At 38.4% G+C, this 16,515-nt stretch overlaps 1 protein-coding gene across 3 annotated transcripts in view; it reads left to right on the forward strand.

The window, feature by feature from the left end:
* Positions 1-16,515, forward strand: part of LOC108441187 (gamma-aminobutyric acid type A receptor subunit gamma3) — a 146,883-nt gene that overhangs the window by 33,722 nt on the left and 96,646 nt on the right. For all 3 annotated transcript variants that reach the window (XM_017720584.2, XM_017720590.2, XM_017720598.2), the window contains exon 4: positions 8,311-8,378. In XM_017720584.2, coding sequence (XP_017576073.1) covers positions 8,311-8,378 — 68 coding nt within the window. The remainder of the gene's footprint in view (positions 1-8,310; positions 8,379-16,515) is intronic.

The following is a 16,515-nucleotide window of genomic DNA, read 5'->3' on the forward strand; positions in this document are numbered from 1 at the left end:
GTGCATCACTACTAAACTCTATGCTATTTTGTTTCACAAACTATCTTAGCTATTCTTAGGTTATAGAATTATGTAATAAAACTTTGGGTCTGCCGGTGAGCCCTGGCCGTCTAAGGAGTTACATTTCAATTGTAGTATACAATGTGTCAAGAAACCAAACATTCTCGACAACAGTGAATCCAAGTCATCCAAGACAATGAATTACATTATTATTAGTTACAATCTCATCGTGGTATCATGGTGAGAGGAATGTGTTGTATAATTGGTATAAAGCAAAAGTACAGTGCAATATGTCTTTAAAAACAGTGTCACTTATTCAGGAACAAAATTCCACCTACAGTCACAAGCTTTTGTTTTTCTATCTCTCGCACCTCTCCTCTTCCATTCTTTCTGGTCATTTATCACATCATCCTCTTTTTGTTTTGTTCTCTAATCTCTTCGTTACCTCACTCTTCTCCTCGATCACCTGTCTGAGGCAGGATTAATGGCACGATTAATATGTATAGGGGTAAGACATGAGAGAGATATCTGGTGGGGTCCTATCCCTGCCAGCTGGACACTCTCTGTCAGAGTGTGCCCCCAAACCTCTCTCCATAAATCTACTAACACGGGACACTAGTTCACATTACCAAATCGGATTACTCGTATAGAAAACAACATTACCAAGAGTCTCCCTACTTCCCCTAAGGTCGCACAGGCTGAGTGAGCGTGGTGTTCCACAGCTGAATCAAAGTCTCAACGCGCTAGCCCACTGGCTAGTGTGTGCCCACTCACCCTGCATTCTGCCCTCAGGCTTTATTGCTGTGGGACGCAGGAGCATGTGGATTAGAGAGTGAGATCGGGAGAGAGAGATTGGAGAAAGAGAGAAGTAGTGATGGTGTAAGTGATGCTAAAGTGTGATGACACCTCAGCAGGCGCCTGGCAGAAGCCTTAAATTATCATGAGGGCAGAGGGAGTAGGGCAGGGCTCAACACAGTGATTTAGCCTGATCCTCCACAAGCAGCCTGTTAACATTTGCTTAGTGATCCTTTATTACCACATTTGTTAATTACAGGCTGACAGTGTCTTTATCTGGACTGGTCTGAAATGGCCTGTAAGTTGCATCCCAAGTTCTAAGCAGATTCCTTTATAGCTGTGTACTATAGACTAAAATCTCCTCTGAAAGCACAGTAAGGTTCTCATCATGTCTCTGGGGAAATTTGATCTACTTCTACCACATTCAGACTGTTGTTGTTGGTGTCTAACTAAAGGCCTGTTCTATCATGCATGAGTTCTTGCAGCTGTGATTTCTGCTTGTATTGATGTTTCATGTTGAGAAATGCTTCTAGCATGTGGTCACTTTGGATTCATCAGTCGCAAGCAGACTATGTCTAAACTATATCAACGGACAAAATTTGACTGAAAAATAGTCAAGACAAATCAAAGGAATTGTCCTAACCATGTTAAACCCACAAATGTGTTCTTTCATAGGGCAACTGCACAACTGGACAAGCTTTATAGAATATTTGCAAAAATCCCTTTGAACCTAATGTGTTGTAGTTAATCAGAATTTGGATGCTGGAAACAGCAGTGAATCTTCCACAATAGCAACTTGACACAGGGGAATAGGCTTTTACAACCCATGTGTGTGTATATTCACTGGAGGAAAAATGTTTATCAAAAAAGGTAGGAAAAAAAAATTTTTCCAAAAATAAATTAACAAATACATGAGTTCTAAATGAAGACAATAAGAGTAATAGTAAGTAAAAGGCTTACTGTTACTGGTCTACACTCTTTGACCTCTGTAATTGGAATATATCCTGATCACATTAGAGTAGGTTGACCAGCTCAGCAGACAGATAACAATTGCAATTTCATGTATATGTTGTCACTGTCCAAAGAAAAACAAACATCTCCAAAATAGTAACTTTAAAGGAGAAGGCAAAAATATTCTTGACTTTCAGTGTAAGTCAATGTAAAGATATTTCATTTCAAGTAATTTTGGAGCATTTCTATTGGTCCATTCATCCTGAAATTTTCACTCAATATAAGGACATCCACTGTGTTCAAATGATGCAGAAAGCTAAAAAATGACAAAAATGAAGATACATGTTTGTCTTTGCACTGTGACAATATTTTATGTTTTATTCTTCTGCCAATGTGATAAATTCAGCAAATAAGCACTTACTGTGCTTTAAATTATGCAGATGTTCACTGGAGAGGATGTGTTAACAATACATGTAAAACTTATACGACCGTACATTCCTCTACCGTGTAAATATTACTGTGTTTTAATCAGTTTGAATTGTACCAAAATAATCCAGTCAAATCCAGTCATGGTCCTAATAGTCCTAATCAAATTACAGAGTAGATTGAGGACATTTACACCTCTAGTAATTCTTGAAAATCTTCAGAGAAATAACTGATGAATAAGCCTGGAGTCTAAGAGGTTAATGAAACATGGGCTGTTTGTGTTGGTGTTTCAGTCTGTGGCTGAGCAAAAAAAGGTTTCTCTCTGCCTTCATGTCTTCTCCTCTCAGCAGTGCTTTACTGTCAGCTGAATTAACAATAGTAATTGCGATAGTGTAAGACAGAGAGCACTCGACAGCTAATGCTTTGGTGTCTGCTCTGTCTTCGACTTTCATTAACACTGAATTTTATTAACATTTGTATCTAACAACCAAAATAAACGGGAAAAAAGCAAAACAAAATCAGTGGCATGACGCTGATGAGAATTTGTATTTTGACAAGTGTTCTGCAAATAAGGTATTTGGGGAGTCAGTAGGGAGGCTGAAAATGTCACTCTTGTATGAGAAAGAGGGAGAATGCCTGAGGGAAAAGCATGCATGCTTCAGTGTGGTAGGACTGAAGGAATCGGTCCAGGGTTGAATGAGGCCAGAATGAAAGAGACAAGGAGAGGAAGAGAAGCTTCTGGTGTTTTCTGCTTTGGATGCGGAGTCCGCTACATGGTGGATGCTCTCCTGTGTCTATGATATGAAACAGTTCATAGTCAGATTTTCTTTTCATTTTTAACTCATATCTTCAGTTCAGCCTGAAACAACCCTTACAGTTCAGCAAGCTGATACATTAATGCATGAACTGGGCTAAGGATTATATTCAGTAGGGAAGGACTCTTTGTAGCATTCTGTTTGGGACAAAATCACATTTATGAATGGGCTTTCCTCTCCCCTAAAAATTCTATGCAACATTTCCAGAGTGTTCCCCTATTCACGCCTCAAACCTCCTGCTTGCCATTACATGCTGTCAATACAGTCATTTAAATTTAGACTTTTCCCTTCACTATTAAAACAAAGCTTATTAGCTTATGTATACAGTTGTTGAAAATCCTACAGTCCTTTTTATCAGTGGGGTTGCTTTGAAGGGGAATTCCACCAATTTTTCAAAATGTTTGAACAATTCAGTGTTTGAGATGTAAACATGAAGAGTGGTTTGGTGTGAAATGGTTAATCGCAGAGACTCACATGACAGAAACTGGGGGTCACCATGTCTATGACACACACATTTTATTTACTATCCAAAACACCGGTGAACCTACACATGTCTTCTGATTTTTATGTGTAATATACATGATGATAAAATAGCCCCCCCCCCTCCCCCCAAGAATGAATTAAAATAAATGGATTAAAACTGTCATAAAACAATGTGTCAGACATCAGGCAGCATATTTGTAATGAATTTTTAATGTAATAACTTTCTGTAAAGGAAGCTTTTAGAGGTGGATGTCTGGTTCCTATCCACATCACTGTAAACAGTTCTCACATCAAACTACTTTATGTCTTAACCATTTTATTATGCTGAAATGTTGAAAAATTGTTTTCCCTTTAAGACCACTTGGGAAGCACGGCCTCCTTAATGTGTTGTACTTGGTTCTATATGGAACCTTTTTTGAAAATGGTTCTATATAGTACCAAAAAGGGGTTCTGCTATTGTTATGATGTCAAGACTGTAGAAGAGCCACCTTTTTAAAGTGTGCAGTCTACATGAATGTGTTTGTGAAAGCCAGTGGAAGCCCAGCCCATAGAAACCTGTTGAACTTCTTCAGTGCAAATTAATGGCAGATTCAAATATGCACCGCTTTAGTGCCGCAAAGGTCAACACTTAATGGATAACAGTCTTTTACATCACCATTCTGGGTCCTGCTTGGATGCCAGCCTTCACTGGTAGTCCATGAAGCTAACATGAGTGCTTTTGCATAAAAATCACCTCCACATTTACTCTACTGGATGCTTTTATGAATGTCCTTTTGTTCCACTTGGAAGTTTGGTTTCTTTATGTGGTGACTGGTGGAGCTCTTAAAGCGACGAGATCTCGTAATGAACTAAAGTAGTCTGCAGTTTGATACATGCTGATATAATTAGTATTACTGTTGCTGTTGCTGAGGTTTTTATGGTCTTCTTAAAATGCCATTTGGAAAATATTGGGAATAAACTTTAAATACAATGTCTTTTGGTTTAGTTTCTTTAACTCTTAAAAATTTCAGGGAATATTTGGTGTATTTTTTGGGTCAATTACAATTACAATTGTAATTATAAAGTATTTACATGTGAAAGTCATACATGCCATGTGTTGTTATTTTCAGGAGAACCTGGGCTATTCAGATGTGCCATTGTTTGACATGTAAATGCTAACAGAAATTTGATATCTTTATGAATGTGGGTCATTTCTGATAAATAAAACTTACCTACTGCCTGCTAATTTTTGTACTGTTTAATGAAAGATTTGAAAACAAGCGCAGTAGTAGTTATCTTTTCAGAAATTGTTAGTCTGGAGTATCTGTGAACTGAAAGTTCACTAATTTTGATAGTGATTCATTCTGTTGCTAAGTATGAGCAAAAATAAACAATTAGCATAAGGCAGACATGTTTTTTATTGATTTTCTGTCCTCTTGGATTCATGCTCAGTGCTAAAACTCTGATATACAGCAAGAAAGGCTTTATTTCTAATTACAGATTGAGCTGCATATTTAATATCAGATATTTTTACTACTCAAAATCAATGCATACTGGATTTTTGGAGCTGAATTGCTGGCTGGCGGATGGTCACAAGTGGATGACGTTACTCTGGATAGTGAGGACAGAGTGATCTGATGTGTGAACCATATCGCTGTTTTAACCCTTTGTTGGAATATTAAGGCCATACAGCAGAGCAATAATATCAGGATTTTAGACTGAATTACTCACTGATTCTGACGTCAGCTCCATGATGTCATGCTTGCTAGTTAGGGGCAGGTCTGTTGAATGTCCTGATACAGTTTTACCTGCAAATTGCAGGCGAAGGGTTACTTTCGTAAGTTATCCTGTCAGCCTTTTTTTAGTTAGGATTAAGTAGATGACAGATTCAAACATTCAGTTGGGAATTTCTGTTTTCAATAAAATACAAAACTTTGGAGAAGTGCCTTTTGTTTCTAGAGGCAAAGGTCAAAAGGTAAATAATGCTGCTTTGTGCACTACTGTTGCCTGGCTTGTATTAATATTGTTTACTGTTGGAAAGCATTTTATACTTCCTTCTTATTAAGTAAATTATCCTTTCTCAGCAAAATGGCATTACTGGCCCACTATGCAACACTGGCTCCTTCTCAGTATTGAATCACTAGAGGTTGCTTCAAGGCCCACTTGTGGTCCTCAGCCCAGTGACTGAGAAAATCTACTTTAGAGAACCAAAAATGATTCTTCCATGGCGTCACTCCAAAGAGCTTCTGAATTTTTAAGCGTGTAAACAATGCTACCAGTGGGAGTATAAACATTTATTGTGAAATTGCTCTATGAAGTAAGACACAAAAGTATGCACAAAAAGTAAATATCCTTTGCTCTCTTTTCAGAATTCAGAGTCTTTATTATAGCTTGGCTTAAGTGAAATGGCAACACACCCTTAAATATAAAGGTTCCTAAATGATTCTTGGCTTTGATGCATGGTTCTGAGGAGCTTAAAAGCTTTAAAGTAGACGTCCACCAAAGTGGTTGATATGGAAAAAAAAGTGATTCAGAGTGGTCTGATGTGAGAAACGGATTTCTTTACAGTGGTGGTGGAGGAACCAGGGGTCGTGATGACTACAACACAAATACAGCCATTTTATTTACTATCCAAAATGACCACATAAACCTGCGTGTTTTTCATATGCTATTTTTATAAATACCAAGATAAGATAAAATAGTAGGACATTGAAAAAAAAACATTTTCAAACAAAATAGCAGATCTCCATTACTGGAAAAATGGGGAATTATGTAAACACTTGTGTGTTTTAGAGAATCTTTGTGGTTTTTTAATGGACCCAATTTAGTCATTGCAGATTACACCTGTTAGATACTGTATGTCTCTTGATGCAAATAAGCTGGGAGGATAAAGGCCAGCACTTGCTTCCTCTGAGACATATAAAGCCAGCAGCATCTTCTCAAACTTGATGACTGGACAGCTCAACACACTTGGAGGAGAATGCTAACAGCTGCCCAAGTTGGCTGGTATCACACTTAGTGATGGGAGGAGAGTTAGGGCACTCTTACCCCTACCCCCGTCCTCCAACCAGGGAGAGTGAGGCCAATTATGCTCTCTTCAACTGTTGGACATGGATGGCTGTGATATCATTGGGGACCAAACTCGCAAACCCAATAATCAAGTCAAGTCAAGTCAAGTCAAGAGGCTTGTATTGTCATTCAATCTATGTTCAAGTACACAGTGGAGTGAAACTACGGTCTCTCCTGGAACATCACGGTGCAACAAGGAACACAAAGTAGAAAGTGCGAAGAAACTTTCTACTTGATATGACCAACACATAGACCTTTGTGCCACACATATTTTAAGAAACTAATACATTAAACCACCGTCATAAACAGAGAGAGCCAGATCGCCACATCAGTTTTACAATATAACAGATAATATAACAGATGACTCCATTACATCATGTTTATTTTGCACATTCAGAATAATTTAACGCAATTAAAACTATGTTTAAAAATTTATGACAGCATCATTCTTTTTCAGTCTCTGCTGTGTGCGTGACTGCTACTTGAACACCCCCACTTACACCTCTCTGGAAACCGGTCTCTCTCTCTCTCTCTCTCTCACACACACACACACACACACACACACACACACACACACACACACACACACACGGCTGTGAGGCTTCTGAATTCTGGAACAGAGAATAACATACTAATGGAGGGCTGTCAGAGAAATCCTATCAAAATCTTCTCACCTCCACTGCTTTTTCTCCTACTTCCACTTCCTTCATACTTTAAATTTAGCCAGAGCTTTTTAGCTGTTGCCAGTGAAGGCAGTGTTTAACATATTGATCACTGTGATCAAGAGCTCTGCATGCTCTGCACAGCATGCAGCATTAAATAGTGCAGTGTTTGCCACAACTTCAGTAACTTTGTATGACTTTTTGTCCATGATCCTTCCCCGCAACTGCAGCATGTTGAATCTTTGAGCCGTTTTAACCTCCTGTAATTAAAAAGGGTCACCTGGCAATGTTAATCGACATTAGCAGATGGTCCAGGATCCTATGATCACTCTAAATGAGTTTTGACAGTACAGAGCAGCTGTAAGAGGAAACCCTACGGCAATGAAAGCAAGCCTAGTTGGAGTCTTATGTATAATATTCTCAGTTTGTAAGATGATAGTAAACCTTTACTGTAGAAATCTTCAGTGCTCCCAGAATTAAACTGCCTTGTCGATGCTTGTTTTTTGTTTGATTTCCTATTGTTGTAAACATTATTATTATTGTAAACCCATTTATGCAGTTTCCATGAAGATTCTGACATTCTCCAGTGTTTTCTTATTTGGGATTTGTTCTTAGGTAAGAACAGAATCTACACACTCAAGAGCATGAAGGTGCAGAAAATTCTGCAGTTAGGAACATGAACCTGACATAGACTTCTTCTTAAAAACCTTTCTCGAGAACAAATTCATCAAAAAAAAAAAAAAACTAAGGAAGATATTGATAAATGAGGCCCATTATTATTATTCCCACTAACTACTATGATCCTTATTTTGTGAACGTGTGAATGATCACATTTATGATCGTTTTGTGCCATGTATATTAGCCAAATTTTGATTAGCTGTAACACATAAAATTCAGGTTGAATGAGATTTTTCAACATTCTGTCCAATTTGGCAACAGCTGGTAAGAAAGAATGTATTTGTGGGCATGTATAATTTTTCCTATAACCATATGAACTTTTCAAAAACTGCTATTTAAAGTATGTGAAAGAAGAGATGTTGATGAATGAGGCCCATTGACTGTAATGTCAGTAGGCTGTTCCTGTGATGTTAGTCATTATGGTTCATGATCTCTTCTTTTTGCTCCTGCAGTTAAACCGACAGTCATCGATGTTGATATCTTCGTTAACAGCATTGGACCTGTGTCCTCAATAAATATGGTAAGTGTAATGGATTTTGCTCTGGACTTTGCACAGCCTGAATGTGTTTTAACACATGTTCTTTCAACTGAAAACCACTTTCAAAACCACTTTTACTAGCTTTGTGGGCCGATCTTAAGTGTACCCCGGTTGGAGTGGAGGCTGTGTTTTTGTGAATAATTGAAAGCAGAGCTAGTGGCAAGCTGTGCCTCCGAAAACCCAAGCTTAATCAGCCGTTCCCCAGAGGCCCTGAGAGTTTGACCTGAAGGAAAATGGAAAACAGTCAGATAGAAATGGAGCGATAAAATAACTGAATTTTCTAGGCAGTGGGAGGTTGTTGATAATCATTGCATGATTAAAAGACACAATCTCAAAGAATCTTCCTTTATAAAAAAAGAACATCTGAAGAACACTGGAATTTTATGTGACTCTGTTTGGGTGGTCATAAAGTTTGGTCAAGTCATCATGATATTGGCTACTTGGTGGATCAATGAAGCATCTGCCAATATGCATAGAGCTTTGATCCACAAACTGATAATTGGACAATGAGGAATGGATGAAATGACTGAGCCTGCACCATATTACAGATTCCAGTCTATAGCTCCTGGTATTATGATTCCAGGTCTGGACTGGTCTTTTGCCCTCATAGTCAGAATAGACTATTTCTGGATTGACCCTTTGGGACCTCCATACTACACAGTTTAATAACTCTATTTCTTTGCTTTTTTATTTTAAATCTTAACCGGTTTTCTCATAAACATAAGGCTAATAGTGAAAAACAAAACCTGGGACATGGTAGGTATAAACATTCTGAAAAGCTGCTGTGCACTGAATGAGGTCATGTCAAACTGGTCATACAATTCTGGCAATGCTCAAAGGGAAATATGGGCACAAACTCAGACTGTGGAACTAGAGGAGGAAGGTGATATTGTATAAAGGATTTATATTTACATGTCACTGCTCAAAGCTTGAGCATCATTCTCCCAAATGGAAATTATCTCATAGCACACTGGTGACACATGATAAGCGAGCTCATCTCACAAACAATGATACCATGTCTTAAAGTACATATTTATTTGTGGACTGACAGTGATTGGCAGCATCACTAGCATCAAAAGATATTGCTAGACAATTTCATCCATAGCTGGCTTACCGCACTGAAAGATGCTGATATAGGAGCCTATTACATTTCTGTGATTATTGTAATTATTTTTGCCTACTTAGCAGCGTCATTAGAGCTGTGGTCTACTTCCTTTCACATCCATTATGTCAACAGCACCATTCTAATGAACTAATTGTGATAGTTATATATGTGATAGCTATACTCAACCTCCTCTGTACTTCTCAATTATATCTTCATTAACTGATAACATGTACAGCTACACCAACTATGAAGGATGTAAAGTAATTCTCCCTCATAGAGAAGAACTGTTGTATTAAACTCTTAAAATCACAGCTTTTTTACATTTTAAGGCTCATTATTCAATCGCTACAAATAAGAAAATGGAAACCGGTTGAATTACTAAGAAGCTATAAGCCTGTAATAAATGTTTGCTCCAGCTAGTGAGTCCTGGCCATTTAATGGGGTTAAGATCTTTTTTTGCTAACTAGTGTTGGTAGTTTAAAAAAAGTGTTTTTCACCAACACATTATTGTTCAGAAACATTGTTTCATAATAACAGCAATAATAATGACAATAATAATAATAATAATAATAATACATTCAATTTATTCAAAGAGGAGGGAAAAAAGACCTAACACTTTGAAGAAGTAGAACTTAAAATGAAGAGAGGATAGAGCAGTCACAAAGAGATTGAGGTAGCGAGCCCCAAAGTTTGGGAGCAGTAGCACTGAAAGGCCTGCCACCCACTGTTGAGAGTCTTGTGTGTGGGACAGCAAGATGTCCAGTGTCAGAATATCTGAGGGAGCTAGAGGAACAGTATGGATGAAGGAGTTCACTAAGGTAAATAGAGAAAGACCATTAAGAGCTTTAAAGGTTAGAAGGAGAAGTTTATGCTTAATTCGAGAAGATATTGGTAACCAGTGACACTGATGGAGGATGGGAGTGATGTGTGCAATGTGCTTGGTAAAAGTACAGACTCTAGCTGCTGAGCTCCGACTGAAGTTTAGCAATTTAACAGGGAGACCACTGGACAGGGAGCTGCAATAATCAATGCAGGACAAAATGAAGGTGTTAACCAGCACTTTGGCATCAACATTGCTGAGCAGTTGACAGAGTTGTGCAATGTCATGCAAATGCTAGAATGCAGTCTTAGTAAGTGATTTTACATGGGGCTCAAATTAAAGTGAAGATTCAAAAATGAATCCAAGATTTTCACTGACTTTAACTGATTTAATAGGATTGCCATTTACATTCACAGTGACACTGGAGAAAGTCGATCAAGATGAAGTTCATTATCTATCATATTTTGTATTTACTATGTGGTCCAGGGTTGAAGGCCAGACAAGTAATATAATTTTCATTGCGTCTCTGTACTCCACCAAAGTGAATTGGAGGTTAAAGCACAGAGTGCTAGCTTTAGTTTGAATATATCCATCCATCCATCCATCCATCCATCCATCCATCCATCCATCATCTTCCGCTTCTCCGGGGTTCGGGTCGCGGAGGCAGCATCCTAAGCAATGAGGCCCAGACCTCCCTTTCCCCAGCCACTTCCACTAGCTCCCTGGGGGGAATTCCGAGGCGCTCCCAGGCCAGCTGGGCGATATAGTCACGCCAGCGTGTCTTGGGTCTTCCCCGGGGTCTCCTCCCGGGTGGACTTGCCTGTGACACCTCCCAAGGGAGGCGTCCATGAGGCATCCTAACAAGATGCCCGAACCACCTCAGCTGGCTCCTCTCGATGTGGAGAAGCGGCTCTACTCCGTGTCCCTTCCGGATGACTGAACTTCTCACCCTATCTCTAAGGGAGAGTCCAGACACCCTGCCGCTTGTGTTCGCAATCTCGTTCTTTCGGTCATGACCATAGGTGAGGGTGGGAACGTAGATCGACCAGTAAATCGAGAGCTTTGCCTTGTGGCTCAGCTCTTTCTTTACCACAACAGACCAGTAAAGAGCCCGCATCACTGCTGACCCAGCACCAATCCGCCTGTCATTCTCCTGCTCCCTTGTACCATCAGTCGTGAACAAGACCCCGAGATACTTAAACTCCTCCACTTGAGGCAAGAGCCTATCCCCGACCCAGAGAGGGCTCTCCACCCTTTCCCGCCTGAGAACCAGAAGTTTGAATATATTTACGTTTATATTGAGAGAACTCTGTAGGAATCACATCAAATCACACTATACATAGTCATGGATACTGGTAGTAATTTTGGGCTTGAAAATTTTTTTGCATTACTTCACCTCATTTGCCTCAGTAGAACCGACACAACATTAAATGTGGTACAATTTACTTTGACCATGCTACCATCTCCAGCATACAGCAAGTTGTGATATCAATATTATTGCATATTAATATACTGTATGCAGCTGGCTGAAACTGTGATGTTTGCTTTTTCTCAACTATGTTACATCTTGGCTGTTGAAGCAAAACTCTTTAATTCATTTGGTTTGGCTAATATTCAATAGATATATGGTAGGATGGAGTGTCCTTAGTGCCTGTGGCGAACACTGGACTACCTTCTACTTTGTGTTGACTTTCAAGTTAGATCTTTACATTTCAGTGATTGAGAGAACATGATAGCAAAACGAAAAAGCAGAGAGATCATTGTACTAGTGATTTATGTGGGGAAATGAAAAAATGCTAAACAATTGCAGTAGAACATAAAGTTTTGTTCAGATAGATCTGTCACATCCAGAAGTGTAGCTTCAGGGACAATAATATGTCCAGCACCCCAAATAAAATAAAGGAAAGGAAAAAATGTAATATGTATTTATTACATGTAACCTTCTTCATGAGGTTGGTGCACATTTATGGGTTGCACAGCTGGCAATAAGGAGAATGTGCTTTAAATCATCAATCACTCTATTTTAATAAGGATTAGACTTAAACTTGGTCTGTGCTCAAAACAATCAATGTGATTAGTGGGAAATGCAAAAGATAAAAAAAAAAAACAATTACTGTCATTTTCAGTAAAACTGCTCAGCAAATGGTTTGCTGGTTGGAACACCTAATAGCTGCTTATTTTGGTGAGCTCACTTTGTCTCATGTCCTCAGTTACATCAGAAAAGGACAAGGTGCTGCTCTCTCTACCTCAGCGATGGCCTCTGGAACTGTTTTACAGTTAACTGCTGGGCTGAGGTTAACTTTGGTTATGATCACAGAAACACTGTTTAAAAAATACTTATTTGCATTGAATCAAATCCTGTGCTTTTTATTAGCTCGTGCTTGTTATAAATGACAGTAGCTGATCACCATAGATATGACTAATCACAAGTTAGCTAGCTAGTTTATGGTACTACAATATACGTGTTTACTGTTTGCCACTTTAGGCTCACCTGCTTTTTTAAATAGGTCAGAAGTTGTTTGCCCATTTATTGTTTTCTTTCTCTCCACTCCTTCCATTTGTGAGTTTGGTTTCATTTTATCCAGGTCAGAATTGGTGGACAGATACTAACAAGAGACATGTACACAGAGGATCAAACCACTTTTGTTTTTGAGGTGGTGGGTGAGGCGGGGGCTGGATCAAGGAAACAACAATACATAAGGAGAACTTATCATGAACAACGCAGTCTTGTATAGTGTATTACTGTAATAGCAGAGAGCATCAAAAATTAATTAATTAGAAACTAAAATTAATTTAATTCTGAGGTTTTTGGAGGATACCCTGTCCAAACTAAATGTTTAAACAGAGGGGCCCAGTGGAGGGGTGACAGAATGCTGAATGCTTTAATGCTGGCTCTGTACTTAAAACTAGTCTTTAATTATTATTTAATGAATGCAGCATTTCAATTAACAATCTTTCAGCTGGCCTAAATCACATACACACACACACACACACACAAACACACACACACACACACACACACACACAAACACACACACACACACAGTCACTTTGGGCCCCAAGAATCATCCTAATCCGCCCTTTTTTTACAGCGTCCCATACATAGTCTCCCCATTTCACAAGTAATTAGACAATTGCCAGTATTTCTTTCTTGGCCAGCTAAGTGATGTTTCATCATTAACTTATGGACAAGAGAGTTTATAAAAGATCTATAGTTGTTTCTAGATGTGAAATTTGCATCTGGAAGCAGTTGCTTTTGTCTCTCAGCATGAAGACCAAAGAACTGTCAGTACCAGTAAAGTAGAAGAGCATTAGGCTGAAAAATCAGAATTAATCAGAGGCCCAGACAAAATACTGTGCAGATCAATTGTTTGGTGCATTGTTAAGAAAGCAACAACCCACTGTTGAGATCAGTAATATGACCTGGCAGACCATAGAAGACTACAGGTGTGGATGACCTCTCTGCAGAATTTCCATGTGCCCTAAAGAGAAGAATACACCAGCATGACCTCACCACAGAAGATTCACCACGAGATGTAACTCACTGGTAATCCTCTAAAACATGCAGTTTATTGCACATAAAAGCCTCATGAGTTCTGAGACCAAGTCATGTGGACATGTGATGAAGATTGACCCCTTAAAGGGCATGGGCCTGTTGGTGGGCCCATAGTTTCATTATACACTTCTACAACCTAAAAATAGCTCCACCTGGTTGCTATGGGGCCCCTGTCGATACTGAATAATAAGCCTTAGTATGTAATAAGTCTATATATTTTAAGGATTTAACCTGTATTAGAGCAATAGAATGAAAAAGATGTGGAGAAAACAAAGCAACTGCTCATGATCCAAAGCCTGCCACCTCATCTGTGAATCATGGTAGCATGTTTACAGCTTCCACTGGAAATGGTCTTTTTCCGCCAAATGTGCTAGTAGGCTAGGTTCTCAAATGCAGAAAACCATCTTTACTGCCCAGATTTCTCCAACTACATAGGCCAAATAGTGAAATGTTCTTGACCAGTCATGTCAATCACCATCCCTCAACCTCATTCAGAAGGCATCTCTTGAAGACAAGTTTGAAGCCAAGACAAGATTGTAAAGGTGCTCACATGTCTGGAGGTATGTGTCTTTTGCAAACTATTTGCTAAGAATACATCAAAGATTCATCCAAATCAGGTTTAAAGGATTTTCAACCAAACACTAAACATTTAAATTAATTTAAGTATGTCACTTTTTCTATTACCTAAGCCCTCAGAAATGTTGGGGACTATGTCCAATAAGGGCTGTTGTATATCTAATTATCTCACAATTATTTAACTTCTAGAAGGCAGATATAACAAAAATATGGTAGAATTCCATATCAGTTACTTTTCACTCATCTCTCTTTTACACAAGCAGTGAAATTCTGTCAAAACTGCAGATTCTACCCATTCAATAGACATGACATTTGTGTTTGTATAGTTTCAATTTTGATGAAACATTATTGATCTATGTACAGTCTTGTTTTGTTTTTGACACCTAATCAAATGGAAAAAAATTGGAACAGACTCAAACCTGTCGATACATAATGTAAGTAGAATGGAAATGTAATTTATTATGCTGCCATGCCATTAAACATACACCAATTAGGCATAACATTATGACCGCCTCCTTGTTTCTATGCCCATTGTCCATTTCATCAGCTCCACTTACTATATAAGTGCACTTAGTAGTTACACAATTACAGACTGTAGTCCACCTGTTTCTGTGCATACTTTGTTAGCCCCCTTTGACCCTGTTCTTCAGTGATCAGGACCCTTATGGACCCTCACAGAAAAAGTACTATTTGGGTGGTGGATCATTCTCAGCACTGCAGAAACCCTGATGTGATGGTGGTGTAGTAGTGTATGCTGCTATATTAAAATAATGTAATCTGATTAGTTTCCATTCATTTTGGATTACCTATTTTTAAATAAAGATGTTGAATTAAATAAAGACAAGACAAAAATACTTTCAACAAAACCTTTTAACAAGAATTTAAACCTGGTAAAAATCTGGTAAATATTAATTCTAGCCAACTGCCACAGTACAGCTACAACATGCCAGATAGCAGGCTAGCCAGTCAGGCTAACCATGAACTTGGGATGTGAGTGTCTATGTGTCGGTAGTCATATCTACGTCTGTAAGTGATTTTTCATCATAGATATTCAATCCGCTTTGAGCCATTTGAGTCTTTCAGAAACATGTCTGTTGTGTGGTCACTCGCTTCTGTTGTGTTGTGACTGGTTTTTGCAGCGTTTCTGAACGTGCATGTGTTTTCTTTATTTGCAGCACATTTGTAAAATGTAACTCTCATGTCGTCATTTTTCTGAAAGTGTTTTCTATGTTTGCAGTACATTTATGAGTCTGACAGTGTTTTTAAATGTACGTTCAATACGGTCTTGTTAGCCACCATAGAAAACTACTAAAAAAGAAATCATTAACTAAAATAAAACTTTGCCACTCACAAGGCTTAAATCACTCTCTTTTCCCATTTCAGTCTGTTAGTTAAACATCTTAAGTTAAGGTTTCAAAGGTTTGATTTATAGCCAGTCAAACTATAGAATTTTATGGAACAAAGAGTTTACAGTCTGATCAGATCAGTCTGCTGCTGTAGAATGTGGCGGTGTGGAATTCCAAGTTAAACACCTAATTCAGATACTAAAGTAAACAGTACAGATCTCAGTTCTGGCAGTAAAAAATAAAATACTATAGTTTGGCTGAATAAAAGACAATGAACTTGAACGCTGGGTGGAGAAATCTTCAGAATTCCCGCCTGTCAGCAGCACTGCCTCCCCCATCTTCTTAAAACTCTTTAAATCTATACGACTCATGTGACAGATTTATGGCAACTTTCAGTGAAATATGATGAGATTGAATATGAATGTAATCCTGCTGGTAATCATTTTGTTTCTGTAATGTAATCTGGCTTTTTTTACTGTAACTATAAAGAATTACAGCTACTTTTTTTCTGTATCCTGATTACATGTATTCCATTACTACCCAACCCTGTTGGCTTCTAAGGATATACCTCCTTAAACAGTGTTTTTATATCTAGTGTGCTGGAATATAATTACTTAAAGGCTGCACTGGATCATTATTTATAGTGTTGTAATCTGTTTTATACTGTATTGTAGTATCACAAAGATTTAACTGTATTAATATCCTGACCTAGCCCT

This window comes from Pygocentrus nattereri, chromosome 26 (genome assembly GCF_015220715.1).
Source record: "Pygocentrus nattereri isolate fPygNat1 chromosome 26, fPygNat1.pri, whole genome shotgun sequence".
NCBI classification, from domain to species: domain Eukaryota; kingdom Metazoa; phylum Chordata; class Actinopteri; order Characiformes; family Serrasalmidae; genus Pygocentrus; species Pygocentrus nattereri.